We start from the raw sequence: 13,591 nt of genomic DNA on the forward strand, positions 1-13,591 counted from the left end.
GGGGGGCGCGTGCATGCGTGCACGTGTGTGCATGTGTGTGTGTGGATAGGTGTGAGCCACTTGTCACCCGCGGTGGAAGGGGCAGCCGCCAGGACGTCGCGGGGCGGCTGGGCGCTGGCTAGGCGTGGTGCCGGAGGAGGCGAGCTCCCTGCGTTCCCCCCGGCTCCTCCCGCCTCTCTCCACACCCTCTCCGCATGCCTGCCCGCCTCCCTCGCCTGCCCGCCGTCCCCCTCCTGCGCCCCACCGCCCCGCCCTCCCGCCTGCGTGCGCAGGAGCACGCTGGGGCTGGGGGAGGGCGCGGCGCCGGACTATGGCGGCCCCGGCGACGAGGTGCTGCATGCGGCGCTGGAGGAGGCTCAGGAGCGCAACCGCCAGCTGGCCGCAGACAACAGGCGGCTGCAGGTGGAAGTGGTGCGTGCCAGCAGCGGGCTGGGCCGGCTGGCTGGGCAGGGCGGGGTGAGGCCGGGCGTGGAGCGTGCCGCGGCAGCTGCTCTTTTTGGCAGGCGACGTGGCTGGCCGGCTGGGGGCCGGGCCTGCGCCTCCAAGCTGCGCTGTGTAGGCTGGTGACCCGCCCGCCTGCCTGCCTGCCTGCCTGCCTGCCCGCCTGCCTTCTGCCTGCCTGCTCCCCGCAGGACAACGCGCACGAGGAGGTGCGGGAGGCGACCGAGAGGATGATTGTGGCGCAGGCGCAGCGCGACCGCCTGCGCCAGCACCTGCACCAGCTGGACCCCGCCGCGGCGGCGGCGGCGGCGGCGGCGGCAGACGCCATCGCCGGCGGCAGCGGCGAGGCTGGCGGCGGCGGCGGCGGCGACGTCATCCGCCGCCAGCTGGAGCGCATTGCTGAGCTGGAGCGGGACGTGAAACGCCTGAAGCAGGTCTCCAGGTGGGCCTGGCATGGGGAGGGCAGGAGGCTGGCTGTGCAGAGGCGGCCTGTTAGGGGCAACGCGGTGCAGCGGAGTGAGCAGGGAGTGCGCGGCAGGCCGCGGCGCGGCACATCGCCGCTTCCCGCACATCAGCACGCATCAGCGTTGAGCGTTTCGCTGCCGCCGCCCGGCGGCGTCGCCCCCGCCGCAGGCTGTCGGGCGCGTTTGTGGTGAGCAGCCGGCGGCTGTCGATGGCGGCCGCCCCCGGCGACGCCTCCCCCTTCCGCCTGTCCCCGCTGCGGTCTGAGGACGGCGAGGGGGAGGAGGGCGGGGGCAGGGGCGAGCTGGATGAGCTGGAGCTGAACGACGACGAGTTTGCGGCGCAGGAGCAGGCGCACACGTGAGGCGGGCGGGCGGGCAGGCGGCCCAGGGGGGCAGCGCCAGGATGCAGTGCGCCAGGATGCAGCGCACGGGATACCATGCAGCTTGCAGCTTGGCCTGGCCTGGGCTTGGTTTGGCCTGGGCTTGGGATGGATGGGCTGGGGTTCTATTGGGGCGGGCGGGCTGCTGAGCTGGCGCTCCCGCCCCGCCTCCTGCGCCCCGCCCGCCCGCAGCATGCAGACCGCGCGGCTGGCAGGCGAGCTGGCGCGGCTGGAGCGCGCCATGGCCGCCAAGCAGGCCGCCATGCACAGCATGCCAGACCACGCCGCCCTCAAGCACAAGTATGACGAGAGGCTGGTGGAGCTGGCGGCGCAGCGGGACGAGCTGCAGCGCGAGCGGCGAGACCTGCTGGCCAAGCTGGAGGCTCTGGCCCACGCCTCGGGTGGGTGCCGGGCGGCCGCCGCTTGTGCTATTGCTTTTTCTGTTTGCAGTCTGCATATCCGCAAAGGAACTTGCGACACAGACCCCTGCTGCTGGCCCGCGGCTGGCGCGCCACGGCTGGCTGGCGCCGCGGGGCGGGCAGGGGGAGCCGATTCGTTGCCCGCGCGGCCCTGCCCTGCCCTGCCCCGAGTCCCGCCCACATGCCTGCCAGCCTGCGCCTCACGCCGCCTCCCGCACACCCCCTCCCCCCCCGTGTGTGCAGAGGACGAGCGGCTGCGCCTCAAGGCACAGTACGAGAGCCGCATCCGGCAGCTGGATGAAAAGGTCAAGGCGGTCAGGGCCAAGGTGGGGGTGCAGCGCGGCGCGGCGGCGGCTGTGGGCCGTGCCCTCACCATGGGCCTGGTGTGGCTGGGGTGTGGGCTCGCCGTGGGGTCGGCTGGGCCAGCTCTGGAGGCCCTGCCGCCGCGCATGGCTGCTGCCTTGGCAAGCCCAGTCCCGCCATGCTCTCCTGCCCATGCGTGTGGTGTGCGCGCATGCCCTGCAGGAGCGGCGCCTGGCTGAGCTGGAGCGCATGAAGGTGAAGGCGGAGGGGGCGTGCCGCAAGCTGGAGGGAGACATCCTGGCCATCAAGCAGCAGAAGGTGTGTGTGTGTGTGTGGGGGGGGGGGGGGGGAGCACAGGTTGTGTGCTTGTGGGGGTGTGTTGGTGCTTGCAATGGATGTCGGCGAGCGATGCACAGCCTGCTGCCGCCCCTTGCTGCTTGCCTGCCGCTGGGGCGTGTCCTTGCTGCCGCTCTCGCCATGCCACAAACGCCATCCATCCATCCTTTCACCCCTTTCCTCCTCCTTCCCTGCGCGTGTGCTGTGCTGCGCGCAGGTCAACCTGCAGCGCCAGATGGACAGGGGGGTGCGCGAGTTTGCGGAGTTCAGGCGGCAGCGGGACCACGAGCTGCTGCAGCTGAAGAAGCAGGGGCGCCACAACGCGGCCCAGCTGCAGCGCCTGGAGGCGCTGCACAGCAAGCAGCAGGCGGTGCTGAGGCGCAAGACGGGTGGGGGGCGCGCGCCTGGGCTGGCTGAACGTGGCCGTGCCGCCTGGCTGGGCCCCATTTGCTGGTTCGCTTGTGAGCGAGACCGTCGGCGCACCGCCCGCACTCGCAGTGCGTACTGCCTGGCCTGCCTCACCGCTCCCGCCCCTGCCCCGCTGTGCCTGGGTGCAGAGGAGGCGGAGGCAGCGCGCAAGCGGCTGAAGCAGATGGAGGACCGCCAGAAGCTGGCCTGCCGCCCCGCCACCTCAGCGGGTGCTGCCGCCGCAGCAGCGCCCGCCGCCGAACGCCCGTTCACCGCGCCAGCCGCCGCCGGCAGCGGCGCCGCCGCCCCGGGGCGGCCGCCGATGGTCAGCGGCGGCACCGCGGAGCGCTCCACTGCCTCCACCTCTGCCTCTGCTCCAGACTCTGAGTGCCAGCCCAACCCCATGGTGAGGCGGCAGCTGCGGCGGTGGCCTGACCCTGCTGCTAGTGGCGCCTCGTGCTTGCGGCTGAACGTTTTTGACCGGTTTGCTGGAGCAGGAGCGGGACGCAGCTGCCCTGCGTTGCTGGCACCCTGCCGGCTGGCTGGCAGAAACTGCGGCCGTGAGAGGGGCGTTCCTCAGTGCGGCAGTTGAAGCGTTTGGGGGTGTGAGCGCGCATGCAGGCTCCACTGCTGCGTGATGAGCGGTCGAGGCGGGAGTGGGTGGAGGGAGAGCTGGATGCCTACTGCTCCTCCTTTGAGCTGCAGGCAAGCGCAAGTGCTGCTGGCTGCCGGCAGCGGGCGCGCGCCTGCAGCCCCTGCATGCCCCTGCACTCGTGCAGCTCGGGCAGCCTGTTGGCCCCGTGCGCGCTCTCAACGGCGGCGCTGTGCTGCTGTGTGGCCTGGCCTTCCTGCCGTCCTGCAGAAAGTGATGGAGGGGGAGCGGGCGGGGCGCAAGGAGGTGCAGCGCAAGCTGCGGGAGGTGGAGAAGGCGCTGGCAGCGCTGAAGAACCCAGACTGGTGGCCAGGCCACCTGGTGCACAGGTGGGGAGAGGGGCGGGGGTGGGGGGCGGTTGGGGATGCAGGCAGGGGGAGAGGGGAGAGGGCTGCCTATTCGTATGTGTGTGTATAAGTGTGCGGTACGTCGGCTGTCTATTGTGTGTGTAGGTGTAGGTGTAGGTGTAGGTGTGTAGGTGGGTGGGTGGTGAGCAGGCTTGGTGGAGAATGCCGCGGCCGCCATCCCCACCATGCCCTGCCCTGCACCCCCTGTGTGCAGCCCCAGCAGCGCCAGCGAGGAGAAGCTGCAGCAGAAGAGGCTCGCGCTGCTGCAGCAGAGCGAGGCGCACAGCCGGCAGTTTGAGGCGGCGCAGACGAAGCTGATGGAGGCGAGGGCAGCGGAGGAGGCGCGGGGAGGGGTGCCCGGTGAGCTCCCCTTGCCTGGCTGGCTGAACGCCTGGCTGCGCTGCGTGTGTGCCACCGCTGGTGCCCTCGTCGCCCGCCATGCCTTGCTGCCGCTGTCGGATAGGCGAGAATCAGGATGGGAGGCACGCAGTGCCGACATGCGTGCCGCGCGCGACCCTGCCTGCTGTGCCCACGCTGTGCTGCCCGGCAGGCGACGCGCGGCGCTGGAACGGCGTGAGGACCGTGGTGCAGGCACGCGCGCTGCTCAAGACGGTGTTCCGCTCCGCCAGCCAGCACAAGGCACAGGCAAGCGGGCGGGCGGCACATGCAGGCCGCCGAGCGCCCCGGTGGGCTGGTCCTTACGTGCCAGTCACCCGCCTCCCTCCTTGGAACGACTATCTCCCCACGCTTCTCCACATGCTGGCTTGCCACATCTGGGCACCCTTCCCGACCCACACCGCCACCACCACGCTGCCCCGCCACCCACACGTCCCCCCACACCCCGACCTCCCCCCATCGCAGGCGGTGGAGGCGCAGGCGCAGGTGACTGAGCTGTCGGACGAGATAGAGCTGCTGAAGCTGCGGCTGGACATTGCAGAGCAGGAGAAGTACGAGGCGGCGCAGCGGGCGGCCGAGGCGGCCGCGCTGCTGCACCAGCACCAGCAGGCCGCGGAGCGGTCGGCCGGCGGCGGCGGCGGCGGCGGCGGCGGCCACCACGCTGCCTCCACCATGCTGCCGGCGGCGCAGGGCGTGGCGGCCGATGTGTCTGCGGATGTGAGGCGCAGCGGGGCGGGAGTGGCCGGTGCATGCAGGCCGCTGCTGCCGGAGCTAGACTCCCCACCCCCCCAGGCCACCAGCCGCCCTCTTGCGTCGTGCGCCTGCGGCATGACGTGCCTGCTGTGCGTGCTGTGGTCTGCCTGGGTGCAGGAGGGCCTGCTGGAGGCCCAAGAGATCCTGCAGCAGCTCAACGTGCTGGCGATCGAGGACCCGCTGACCGGCGGCGGGGCCGCTGCCGGGGAGGCGGATAGGCACGCAACCAGCGGCGGTAGCTCTGATGAGGCATCCGACAGCCAGGTGGGTGCCTCGTCTTGAGACCCTCTGGCAGCCCGGCACCGCGGGCACTCGGCCATCCGGGTTGCGTGCATCTGAGTTGGCAGCAGATGGGCTGCCGCCACGAGCAGCTCCCCAAGCAGTCTCCCGACTGCAGTCTCTCTTCACTCTCGCTGCCTGCTGGTGGGACTGCCGGTTGTGCAGGATGAGGAGGATGAGGAGGATGAGGAGGATTCCTGGGATGATTTGGATGATGACGAGGAGGAGGTGGAGAGCGAGGATGAGGAGCGGTACGTTGTTAGCCTTAGCCTGCTAGCTGCGCGGTACGAGAAGCAGCCGCCAGTGGTTTGCAGTGTTCCTGGTGCGGGTGCAGTCGCTCAGGCGTCGCTCCCTGCGCCCTTCCTGCAGCCATGCGCTGTGGGACCCCTCCACCGCCACCCCTGCGCGCGGCCTCAAGGCCAGGAGGCAGGCTGGCGCGGCTGGGGGCAGCGGCGACGGGTCCCGCCGGTCCCGCCGCCGCTCCTCCACCGCCAGCGGCAGCAGCTCGCTCGTGGGGACCGAGGAAGCCCCTGTCCTCAACCACCTCAACGAGTGGCTGAGGCAGCAGGGCAAGGAGCCGGTCAGCAAGCCCACGGTGGGTGGTCTGCTGCCCTGGCACCTGCCTGCTGCCGCGCCGATGGGGTGGGGCGGGGGTTTAGGAGCGGGGGGCTTCATGCAGCGGCAACCTCCCACCCCTCCTGCCTCTCCACCGCCTGCCTGTCTGTGCTTTAGCCCCAGCCAGCTACCGCACATGCTCGCTATATGCGCACTCCTGCGTAGCGACCATGCTGGTGGCGCCACACGCCCACCTGGCCGCCTGGCCGCCCTCCCCTCCCCCCGGCCGCAGGTGGCGCTGATGAAGGAGGTGCTGCGGGAGCGGGTGGTGGGTGGGCAGCGGTGGCGGCTGGGCAGCAAGAAGCGGGAGGATCTGGTGCGGGACTACAGGTGCGGCGCCAGGTGGCAGGTGGCCGGTGCAGGCTGGTCTGTGGGGGCGGGAGCTGGGTGGGCGGGGGTTAACCGTAGATGCGGCTGGCTGGAGGAACAATGTGGTGGTGGCGGCGTGTTGTGGTCCCCCCCTTGCCCGCTCACAGCAGCCTCCCCTGGCCTGCCACGCCCCGCAGGGCCATGCTGGGGCTGAAACCAGATGTGGATAGCCCTGAAGCGCTGGCCAGCGCCCCGCAGCAGCAGCAGCAGCAGCCGCAGCAGCAGCAGGCTCCCACCAGCGTGCGCGGCGGCGGCGAGGGCGCCACCGCAGGCCTGCCTGTGAGGTCGCGCATCCTGGAGCACACAGCCTCCAGCCTGGCCCGCTGCAACGCAACCCTGCAGCACGCCGCCGGCCCGCAGAGCCAGGCCGCGGCAGCCGCGGCGCCGGCGGCGGTCGCCGGGCCGGCGCCGAGCTTCCGTTCGTTCGGCAGCCCGCTGCCGCCGCTGCGCAGCAGGCCCGGCAGCAGCCTGGAGCAGCGCGACGGCAGCTCCACGCCGGTGGGGGTGGAGGGGCTGACGCCGGAAGCGCCGGCAGGTGGGTGGGTGGGATGGCGAGCGCGGTGTGGGGCCCGGCGGTGCGCTGCTTGCCTGTGGAGGACAGAGTGCTGATGCCACATGCCGCCACCCGAGGTGCCTTCTCAATGCCGATCTGGTTCGACATGTGCACATGCAGCGCTGGAGCCTCAGCCGTGCGACACACAGCGGCTGCTCGTCAGCCCCTCCCCCGGCGGTGCTGGCGGCGGGCTGGGAGAGCCGGCTGGCCGCGGCGGCGCTGGCGGCGGCGGCGAGGAGGGCAGGAGGCGGGACCTGCAGCTGGATGACCTGCACCGCCAGCTGCAGGAGCTGCAGCTGGGCCTCAAGCCCATCAGCCCGTTTACTGCTGCTGCTGCTGCACCTGCGCCAGTGCCTGTCGCGGCGGCCGGGGACCTGGAGCGCAGCCCCAGCCCTCCTCGCAGCAGCGGCGGCAGCCCCGGCGCGGCGGCGGCGGCCTCTGGCAGCCCCAGCAAGCGTGGCGGCAGCCCTTTCCAGCGGGTGATCAACCTGGCTGGCTGGATGCGTCAGAGGGCTGGCAGCCGCAGCCCGTCACGGGAGCTCACTTCACCCGTGGTGCCAGCAGCACCAGCAGCGGCGGCGGCGGCGGCCGCGTGCCCACCGTCTGCAGAGGCCGGCAGCAGGCCGGCGGGCGGCAGCCGGCCTTCCAGCCCGGCCCTGCTGGCTTACGAGCAGCGGTCCAGCCAGCTGCAGCAGGCCGCGGCGGCCGCGCGGCAGCGCATCGATTCGGAGCTGCAGACGGCTGGCAGCAGCGGGGCGCGCCCCGGCACGCCCAGCCCGCTGGCCGCCGCGTATGGCGGGGCCAGCGGCGCCGAGTGCGGCGAGGCCGCTAAGGCGCATGCGGGAAAACAGGCTGGCGGCGCCGCCGCCGCGGAGGCCACTTACGACCTGCACGGGCCAGAGAAGCTGGCAGCCCTGGCGCAGCCGCTCCGCAGCAGCAACGGCCATGCCACAAGCGCCGGCGAGGCGGGGGGCGGCAGCAGGGCGGGGTCTCCCAGGGGCGATGGTGACTTCCGCATCGGGTCCGCACCAGAAAACCGCTCGCGGCCGCCCTCCGCCGGCCCCTCGCCTCGGACGCAGCGCCCGGGGCGCACGGGCCGCCCACGCTCTGGCGGCAGCGGCGGCGGCGGCGGCATCGCGCCGGCCCGGGCTCACAGCCCCCGCAAGCAGGCGTGGAAGCCGCTGTGAGGCGGTGGCGGGGGCCCCCGCCCAACCTGCAGCGCTCGCCTCGCCATTTCATGCAACCAGTGATGCTGCATTGCTCTCCATCTGCAACACTTGTGTGTGTTCAACGTGATGGTATGTTTTTGAATAAAGCCGTGATGTTAAGAGCAACAATTCACAGGGCGGGCGTCGCTCTTGGGCGTTGTGGCATCGGGCAGTACCGGTCGGCTGGCGGCAAGGCAACGACTGGCCCCATTGGAGGCAGGCTGCGCTACTGACGCTGTTATTGCCCCTTCAATGTGATCATTTGACTGAGAATGCAGTATGAGATGCGCATGCTGGGTTCCTTGGCGTGAAGGCAGCAGCCGCGCCGTGCGCTGCCGCCCCCCATGGGTTGTGAGCGGGAGCTGGAGGGTGGGGAGGGAGGACGACCGCCACCAGCGCCCTTCCACCTTTGTGGGAGCTTCCCCGGGACCTTCCCCGCAGGCTTGCCCGAATGCAACAAGTTGCGGCGCGCGCTGAGCTGGAGTCCGAGCAATATATTGGATCCCGAATCGCGCCTAAACCCCAGGTATACAGTCTGTTTGCAGCTTGGTTCCAGACCGACTCCGGGAGGGCTTTCAGCATGGCAGCAGACGAAGGTGCAGGTAGTGAGGTCGCCAGCAACGCTACTAGCGACACCAGCGGAGAAGGCGCGCCGCAGCGTAGCGACAGCCAGGCCCCCAAATCCTGCAGATGAGGGTCGTGCAGCAAGCGTAGGCAGTGCCACAACGCCATGCGATCACTGTCGCGGTGCAGGGAAAACAGCTTGCACTTAGCAACTGGGCTCCTTGCAAACTGCGTGCATTCAAGAGTGGTAGAACTCCTCCCTCCCCTCTGCAGGTGTACTGGGTGGCATCCTTGCGGGCATCGTCCAGCAGCTGCGTGACACCAAAATGCCATTTGGTTATCCAGAGAAGATGACCAAGATATATGAACTGGTATTTGGCAAAGTTGTAAGTGCCGGAGTGCCGTTCCTCGGGGGCCGCCAATGCCCCGCCGACTGCAGGCGGCAGGAACGCAACGCACTGGTGTCTTGAACTTCAACCTGAAGGCCTGGCTGCTGCAGCCCTCAATTGAGCACGCCCCGGACTACCACACCTTTGTGCCCCTGTCAAACGTCGTCATCCTGCCGGAGATGCAAAAGAAGGCCAAGGCGGGGCGGTACCTCTCGCTGGAGCATTTCAGGTGAGCAGCCTGTTGGTGGCGGGAGAGTGTCTGCCAGGCGTTTCTGCACCTCCCATCGGCATCCCATGCCCCTGCACCGTTTACCCCGCTTGCTTTCCTCTCCTGGCAGGGCCGACCTGTATCAGCTGCACACCAATGCCGTGGCGTACAACTCTCCTGGCGACGGCGGCGGCTTCGGCGATCCATGTGCGCTCGCGCTGAGCCAGCGGCACGGGCGATTGTGCATCTTGCTGTTCTTTGTCTCAGCTGCTGGAACAATGGGGCTGAACTGCCACCGCCGCATGCTGGGTGCAGAATTTATCAAGCTTGCTGCCAGGCTGCTGGAGGATGCGCGGGTGCTGATTGCAGCGCACCTGCCAGAAATCCAAGCGGCAGAGGCACGGATTGCACCCAGGGCATCCACCACCAGGATGTGAGTCCCAGGCCCCTCGACGTGCCGTCTTCACTCCGCGCAGACCCTCAGAGGCCAGCCTTGCGCAGCGAGCGCATGAGGACTCTAGATTCCAGAGCTGATTGCCTGAAATGCGTGCACCCGACCATGGGGTGTCAACACAATTTGACTGCTGCAACAAAACATGACTGCTGCAAATGGAGCCATAGGCCCACCACGCAGCCAGCTACCCGGTCGGCGACGCCTGCTGCTGCTGCTGGGCGGGTTCGGGGGCAGACGGCTGATCCGCTGCATCCTCAGCAAAGTGCACCGTCAGCCCCTTCCTGTGCCGCTTGTGCGGCGGCTCCTCGCCCTCCTCCCAGCCCTCCGCCGCCACGCCCGCCCCATCCGCCTCCCACCCAGCCACGGCCGCCGCCCCGCCGGCTGCTGCGGCGGCGGCAGCCGCGGTGGCGGCGGTGGAGGGTACGCGCGGCATGCCGGCGCTGGTGCTGGCGCCGCCCTGCGAGGCCGTCTCGGCATCGTCCATGTTGATGTTCTCGTCTGCAGGCGGGAGCGGAGATCAGGCAGCAGGGGTTCGGGCAAAGCAGGCCAAGGCAGTACGTCCAGCTAGTGCCGCACTCGGGGGCACCCGCCACCTAGCCAACAGGGCAGGGCTGCCGTGTCCTGACCCAGCTGCCTGCCTGCCGCTGGCTGCTGGAGCAGGGGGCTCCCTGCCGCTGCTTACCCAGCACCTCCTCCTCCTCGTCGTTCCCAAACTCCACCTCCTCACCCTCATCCCCGCCTGCACACATAGGGAGGGCGCATGGCAGCAGCAGTCGAGGCTGGTCAGGGCATAGCCGCTCTCCATCCGTCGAGGCCCAAACAATCCACAAAGGCTGCACCCCTGCTGTAGTGGCTCTTGCAGGCTGAGATGCCTCCTCATAAGGGAGCCTGCCACCCGTTAGAGGCCCACCTAGGCTGCTGAGGGTGGTCACGGTGGGCTCCGGCTCCAATGCCTGCACCGCAGCCACCAGCCGCGAGGGCTGCTGCGCTGCCGGCGGCCGCGCCCACGCAGCAGCGGGCGGCGCGTAATGCTGCTGCTGCTGCTGCTGCTGCTGCTCCCAGTGCTGCTGCTGCTGCGCCAGCTGGTGCCGCGTCTGCGCCGGCGGGGCGTGGTGGTTGTGCAGCACGGTGCCGGTCAGGGCTGCCAGCTCTGCAGGGGAGGAGGGCGGGTGGGCGTGGCATGGCGCCGAGTCAAAACGGGCACAGCATGCACAGCATGCATGCACAGCAGCAGGGGTGCCAAACGGGAGGCGCGGCGTGCACAGGGCAGCCACGCCCGGCTCAAGGCAGCCGCCCGGCGCCCCGCCACCCACCCGCCGTCACGTCTGGCGCGTGCTTGCTGCTGAGCGCCTGCGCGCCCGGCAGGTCGCCCGGCCCCCAGCGCATCCAGCGCGGCACCTCCGCCAGGCTGGTGGGCTCAAACCACTGCAGGTGGTGAGGTCCAAGTGGTGAGCGGGTGGTGAGGGACGGCCAGGAGGGCAGCGCGGCTCAGCCATGCGGCGCAGCACCAGCAGGGCTGCGCACACACCAGGGCATCCCCCCCGAGCACAACCCCAGCCAAGCTGCGGCGCCCCCCCGAACCACAGCATGAGCAGCGTGGGCAGCACCAACAGGGGGTGGCGCACCGCGCCCATGGGTGGCAGCGCTGCCGCCCCATCCCTCCACCACCCACACGCAGGCACAGGCCGCTGGCCGACACACCCACCCACAAGCGCCCACCCACCTGCATCTCCCGGTCCAGCCGCTCAAACAGCGCCAGCTCCTCCTCCGACCGAGCCCACTCCCTGTTCAGGTCGCTCCAGGTGGGCACCACGTTGCACGCCCGCTTCTGGCGGTCCTCGTCCTGATGCCGGCGGAGCAGGGGAGGCGCGCGGGAGGGGTGCGGCAGGTGTGTTTGTGATCGCGCGAGCGTGTGCAGGGCGGGTGGGGTTTGGGGGCACTAGAGCCTGGGTGGTGGAGCAGGGCCCCCCTGTGGCCACACGCGCTCTGTCCAGCCGCATCAGCCAGCCAGGCAGGCAGGCATGCAGGCAAGCACACAGGCAGGCAGGCGCACAGGCAGGCGGGCGGCCACACCTGCAGCAGCGCCTCCAGCGTGTGCCGCCGCTCCTCCATGCTCGTCTGCTGATCAAACCTGCGGGGCGCAGGCGCGGCGCGGGCCCCGACGATGAGCAGCGCCTGTGGCTGTGCAGGCAGCAAGGCAGGCTCCCCGCGCTGCGCGCTGCCGCGACAGGCCCACAGCCGGCAGGCGCCAGCTGGCGGGCGCCAGCCTGGCGTGGTCGCCGCCACCCGCCACCTGTCGCCAGCCTGGCACACCTGCCCGCGTCGATAACTTCGTTGGCCATCTCAATCTTGGTGCGCTGGATCTCGTTGCGAACCAGGCTCTCAATGCTGTCCCCGTACAGCCGCTTGCCGGCCGCCACCGCCGCCACGGCCGCAGGGTTGGGGGGCACCACGCTGCCGCGCGGCGCGTCTGCAGCGGGGGACATGCGGCGGTGGTGTGAGCGTGGGTGCGGTGGAGCATGTGGCGCTGTTGTGGCGGTGCTGCTGCTCAGAGGCGGCAGGGGCGAGGAGCAGGAGTGGCGGATCCGGGGCGGGCAAGGGCGGGGGTGAGGGGTGTGTGGGGCCACACCTGGCCCATAGTCCCCAATCCCCATCCCCCTACCACCCACCCACCTGCCACAGCCTCCAGGTGTATCACCCGCACCTCCTTGGTCTGCCCAATGCGGTGGGACCTGCACGGCAAACACGCACACACACACACACACAGGCAGAGGCGGGGGGCTCGGCAGCCAGCGGCGCAAGCGGGGAGGCTGGGTGCGCGCTGCGCCGCCCGAGCCTGTGCCTGCCTGGCAGCTCTCACCACCCCTCAGACCCCCCCATACACACTCACGAACTCCCTCTCCCTACCCCCTTCCGCTCCCTGCCTCCTCTGCCCCCAAAACTCCACACACACACACACACACACACACTCCTCACCGCGCGATGGCCTGCTCCTCGTTCTTGGGGTTGGGGTCTGGGTCGTAGATGACAACGGTGTCGGAGGACTGCAGGTTGAGGCCGCGCCCCGCGGCGCGGATGGAGAGCAGGAAGATGAAGGCGGGGGAGTCCTTGGCGTTGAACTGCTGGATGGCACTCTCCCTGCGGGGAGGGGAGGCGCAGGGCAGGGCAGGCAGGGGCCGGGTACGGGGAGGCAAGGGGTGGGAGGTGGTGTGGAGGGGGGCGGGGGCTGGGGTGGCGCGCAGCGGGTGGCTGTGGCATGTAAGCGGCAGAAGGCGCGGCGAGCAGGCGGCCGGGCGCGGCGCAGGCGCGGGGATGTGCGCTGTTGCGCGCCCGCACCTGTCCTCCAGCGCTGTGCTGCCGTCGATGCGCAGGTACTGCATGGTGCCGCCTCCCAGGTGCTGCAGGCAGCAGCAGGCGGTAGCAGGCAGCACAGTGAGTGCGTGCTGTTCAGGAGGGAAGGGCCCCGTCCCAGCCAGCGGAGCAGAACGAACTGCCACCCAGGCAGGCGGCAGGCGGTATGGTACGGTGCGGTACGGTACCTCTGGCAGCTGCCTCCACCGCAGGTACACCTCCAGCAGGTCCAGCAGCTTGGTCATGGTACTGAACAGCAGTACCCTGCGGAAGAAAGCGGGCAGGGCAGGGCAGGCAGGCAGGCAACGAGACATGCGGGCATCGGAGGAGAGCAGCAGCACTCGCAGGCAGGAATCGCCTGGAGAACCAATCCCAGGAAGCCACGGGCCGAGACAGCCGCTCCGGGCGCTGGCCCCCTCCCCGGGCAGCCGCCCCCTGCTGTCCGTAGCCACAGGCATACTGCCACCCCACAGGTGCCACATGGGCTACCCCCCCGGCTCGCCCCGCCAGCGCACCTGTGCCCCGTGACCTTCATCTTCACCAGCAGCCTGTCCAGCACCAGCATCTTGCCGCACTGGCGCACGATGGCGTCCCCCACGGCCCACGTCTCGGGCGGGTAGCTGAGCATGGGGTGGTTGCACACCTGGCAGCGGGGCAGGCAAGGGGTGGCGGTGGCAGAGGTGGGGGTGGTGTGTGTGTGGC

General features: G+C 70.3%; 2 protein-coding genes across 2 annotated transcripts in view; one reads left to right on the top strand and one right to left on the bottom strand.

Annotated features, from left to right (window-relative positions):
• Positions 1–8,503: 8,503 nt before the first annotated feature.
• Positions 8,504–9,521, top strand: CHLNCDRAFT_133191 (hypothetical protein; the record flags this gene model as incomplete). Its single annotated transcript, XM_005851716.1, has 4 exons — positions 8,504–8,519; positions 8,761–8,858; positions 8,972–9,105; positions 9,215–9,521. The coding sequence occupies 4 exons, from the start codon at positions 8,504–8,506 to the stop codon at positions 9,519–9,521; spliced, it is 555 nt and encodes a 184-aa protein (XP_005851778.1).
• A 201-nt stretch (positions 9,522–9,722) lies between these two features.
• CHLNCDRAFT_56509 (hypothetical protein) overlaps positions 9,723–13,591 on the bottom strand; it is a gene marked incomplete at both ends in the record, with an annotated part of 9,633 nt that continues 5,764 nt past the window's right edge. Inside the window, 12 exons of the mRNA XM_005852054.1 lie at positions 9,723–10,036; positions 10,221–10,277; positions 10,449–10,688; positions 10,852–10,963; positions 11,262–11,381; positions 11,612–11,669; positions 11,852–12,008; positions 12,212–12,270; positions 12,515–12,676; positions 12,875–12,936; positions 13,078–13,153; positions 13,405–13,532. Coding sequence (XP_005852116.1) covers positions 9,723–10,036; positions 10,221–10,277; positions 10,449–10,688; positions 10,852–10,963; positions 11,262–11,381; positions 11,612–11,669; positions 11,852–12,008; positions 12,212–12,270; positions 12,515–12,676; positions 12,875–12,936; positions 13,078–13,153; positions 13,405–13,532 — 1,545 coding nt within the window. The remainder of the gene's footprint in view (positions 10,037–10,220; positions 10,278–10,448; positions 10,689–10,851; positions 10,964–11,261; positions 11,382–11,611; positions 11,670–11,851; positions 12,009–12,211; positions 12,271–12,514; positions 12,677–12,874; positions 12,937–13,077; positions 13,154–13,404; positions 13,533–13,591) is intronic.

The sequence above is a fragment of the Chlorella variabilis genome, assembly GCF_000147415.1.
Source record: "Chlorella variabilis unplaced genomic scaffold CHLNCscaffold_1, whole genome shotgun sequence".
NCBI lineage: Eukaryota > Viridiplantae > Chlorophyta > Trebouxiophyceae > Chlorellales > Chlorellaceae > Chlorella > Chlorella variabilis.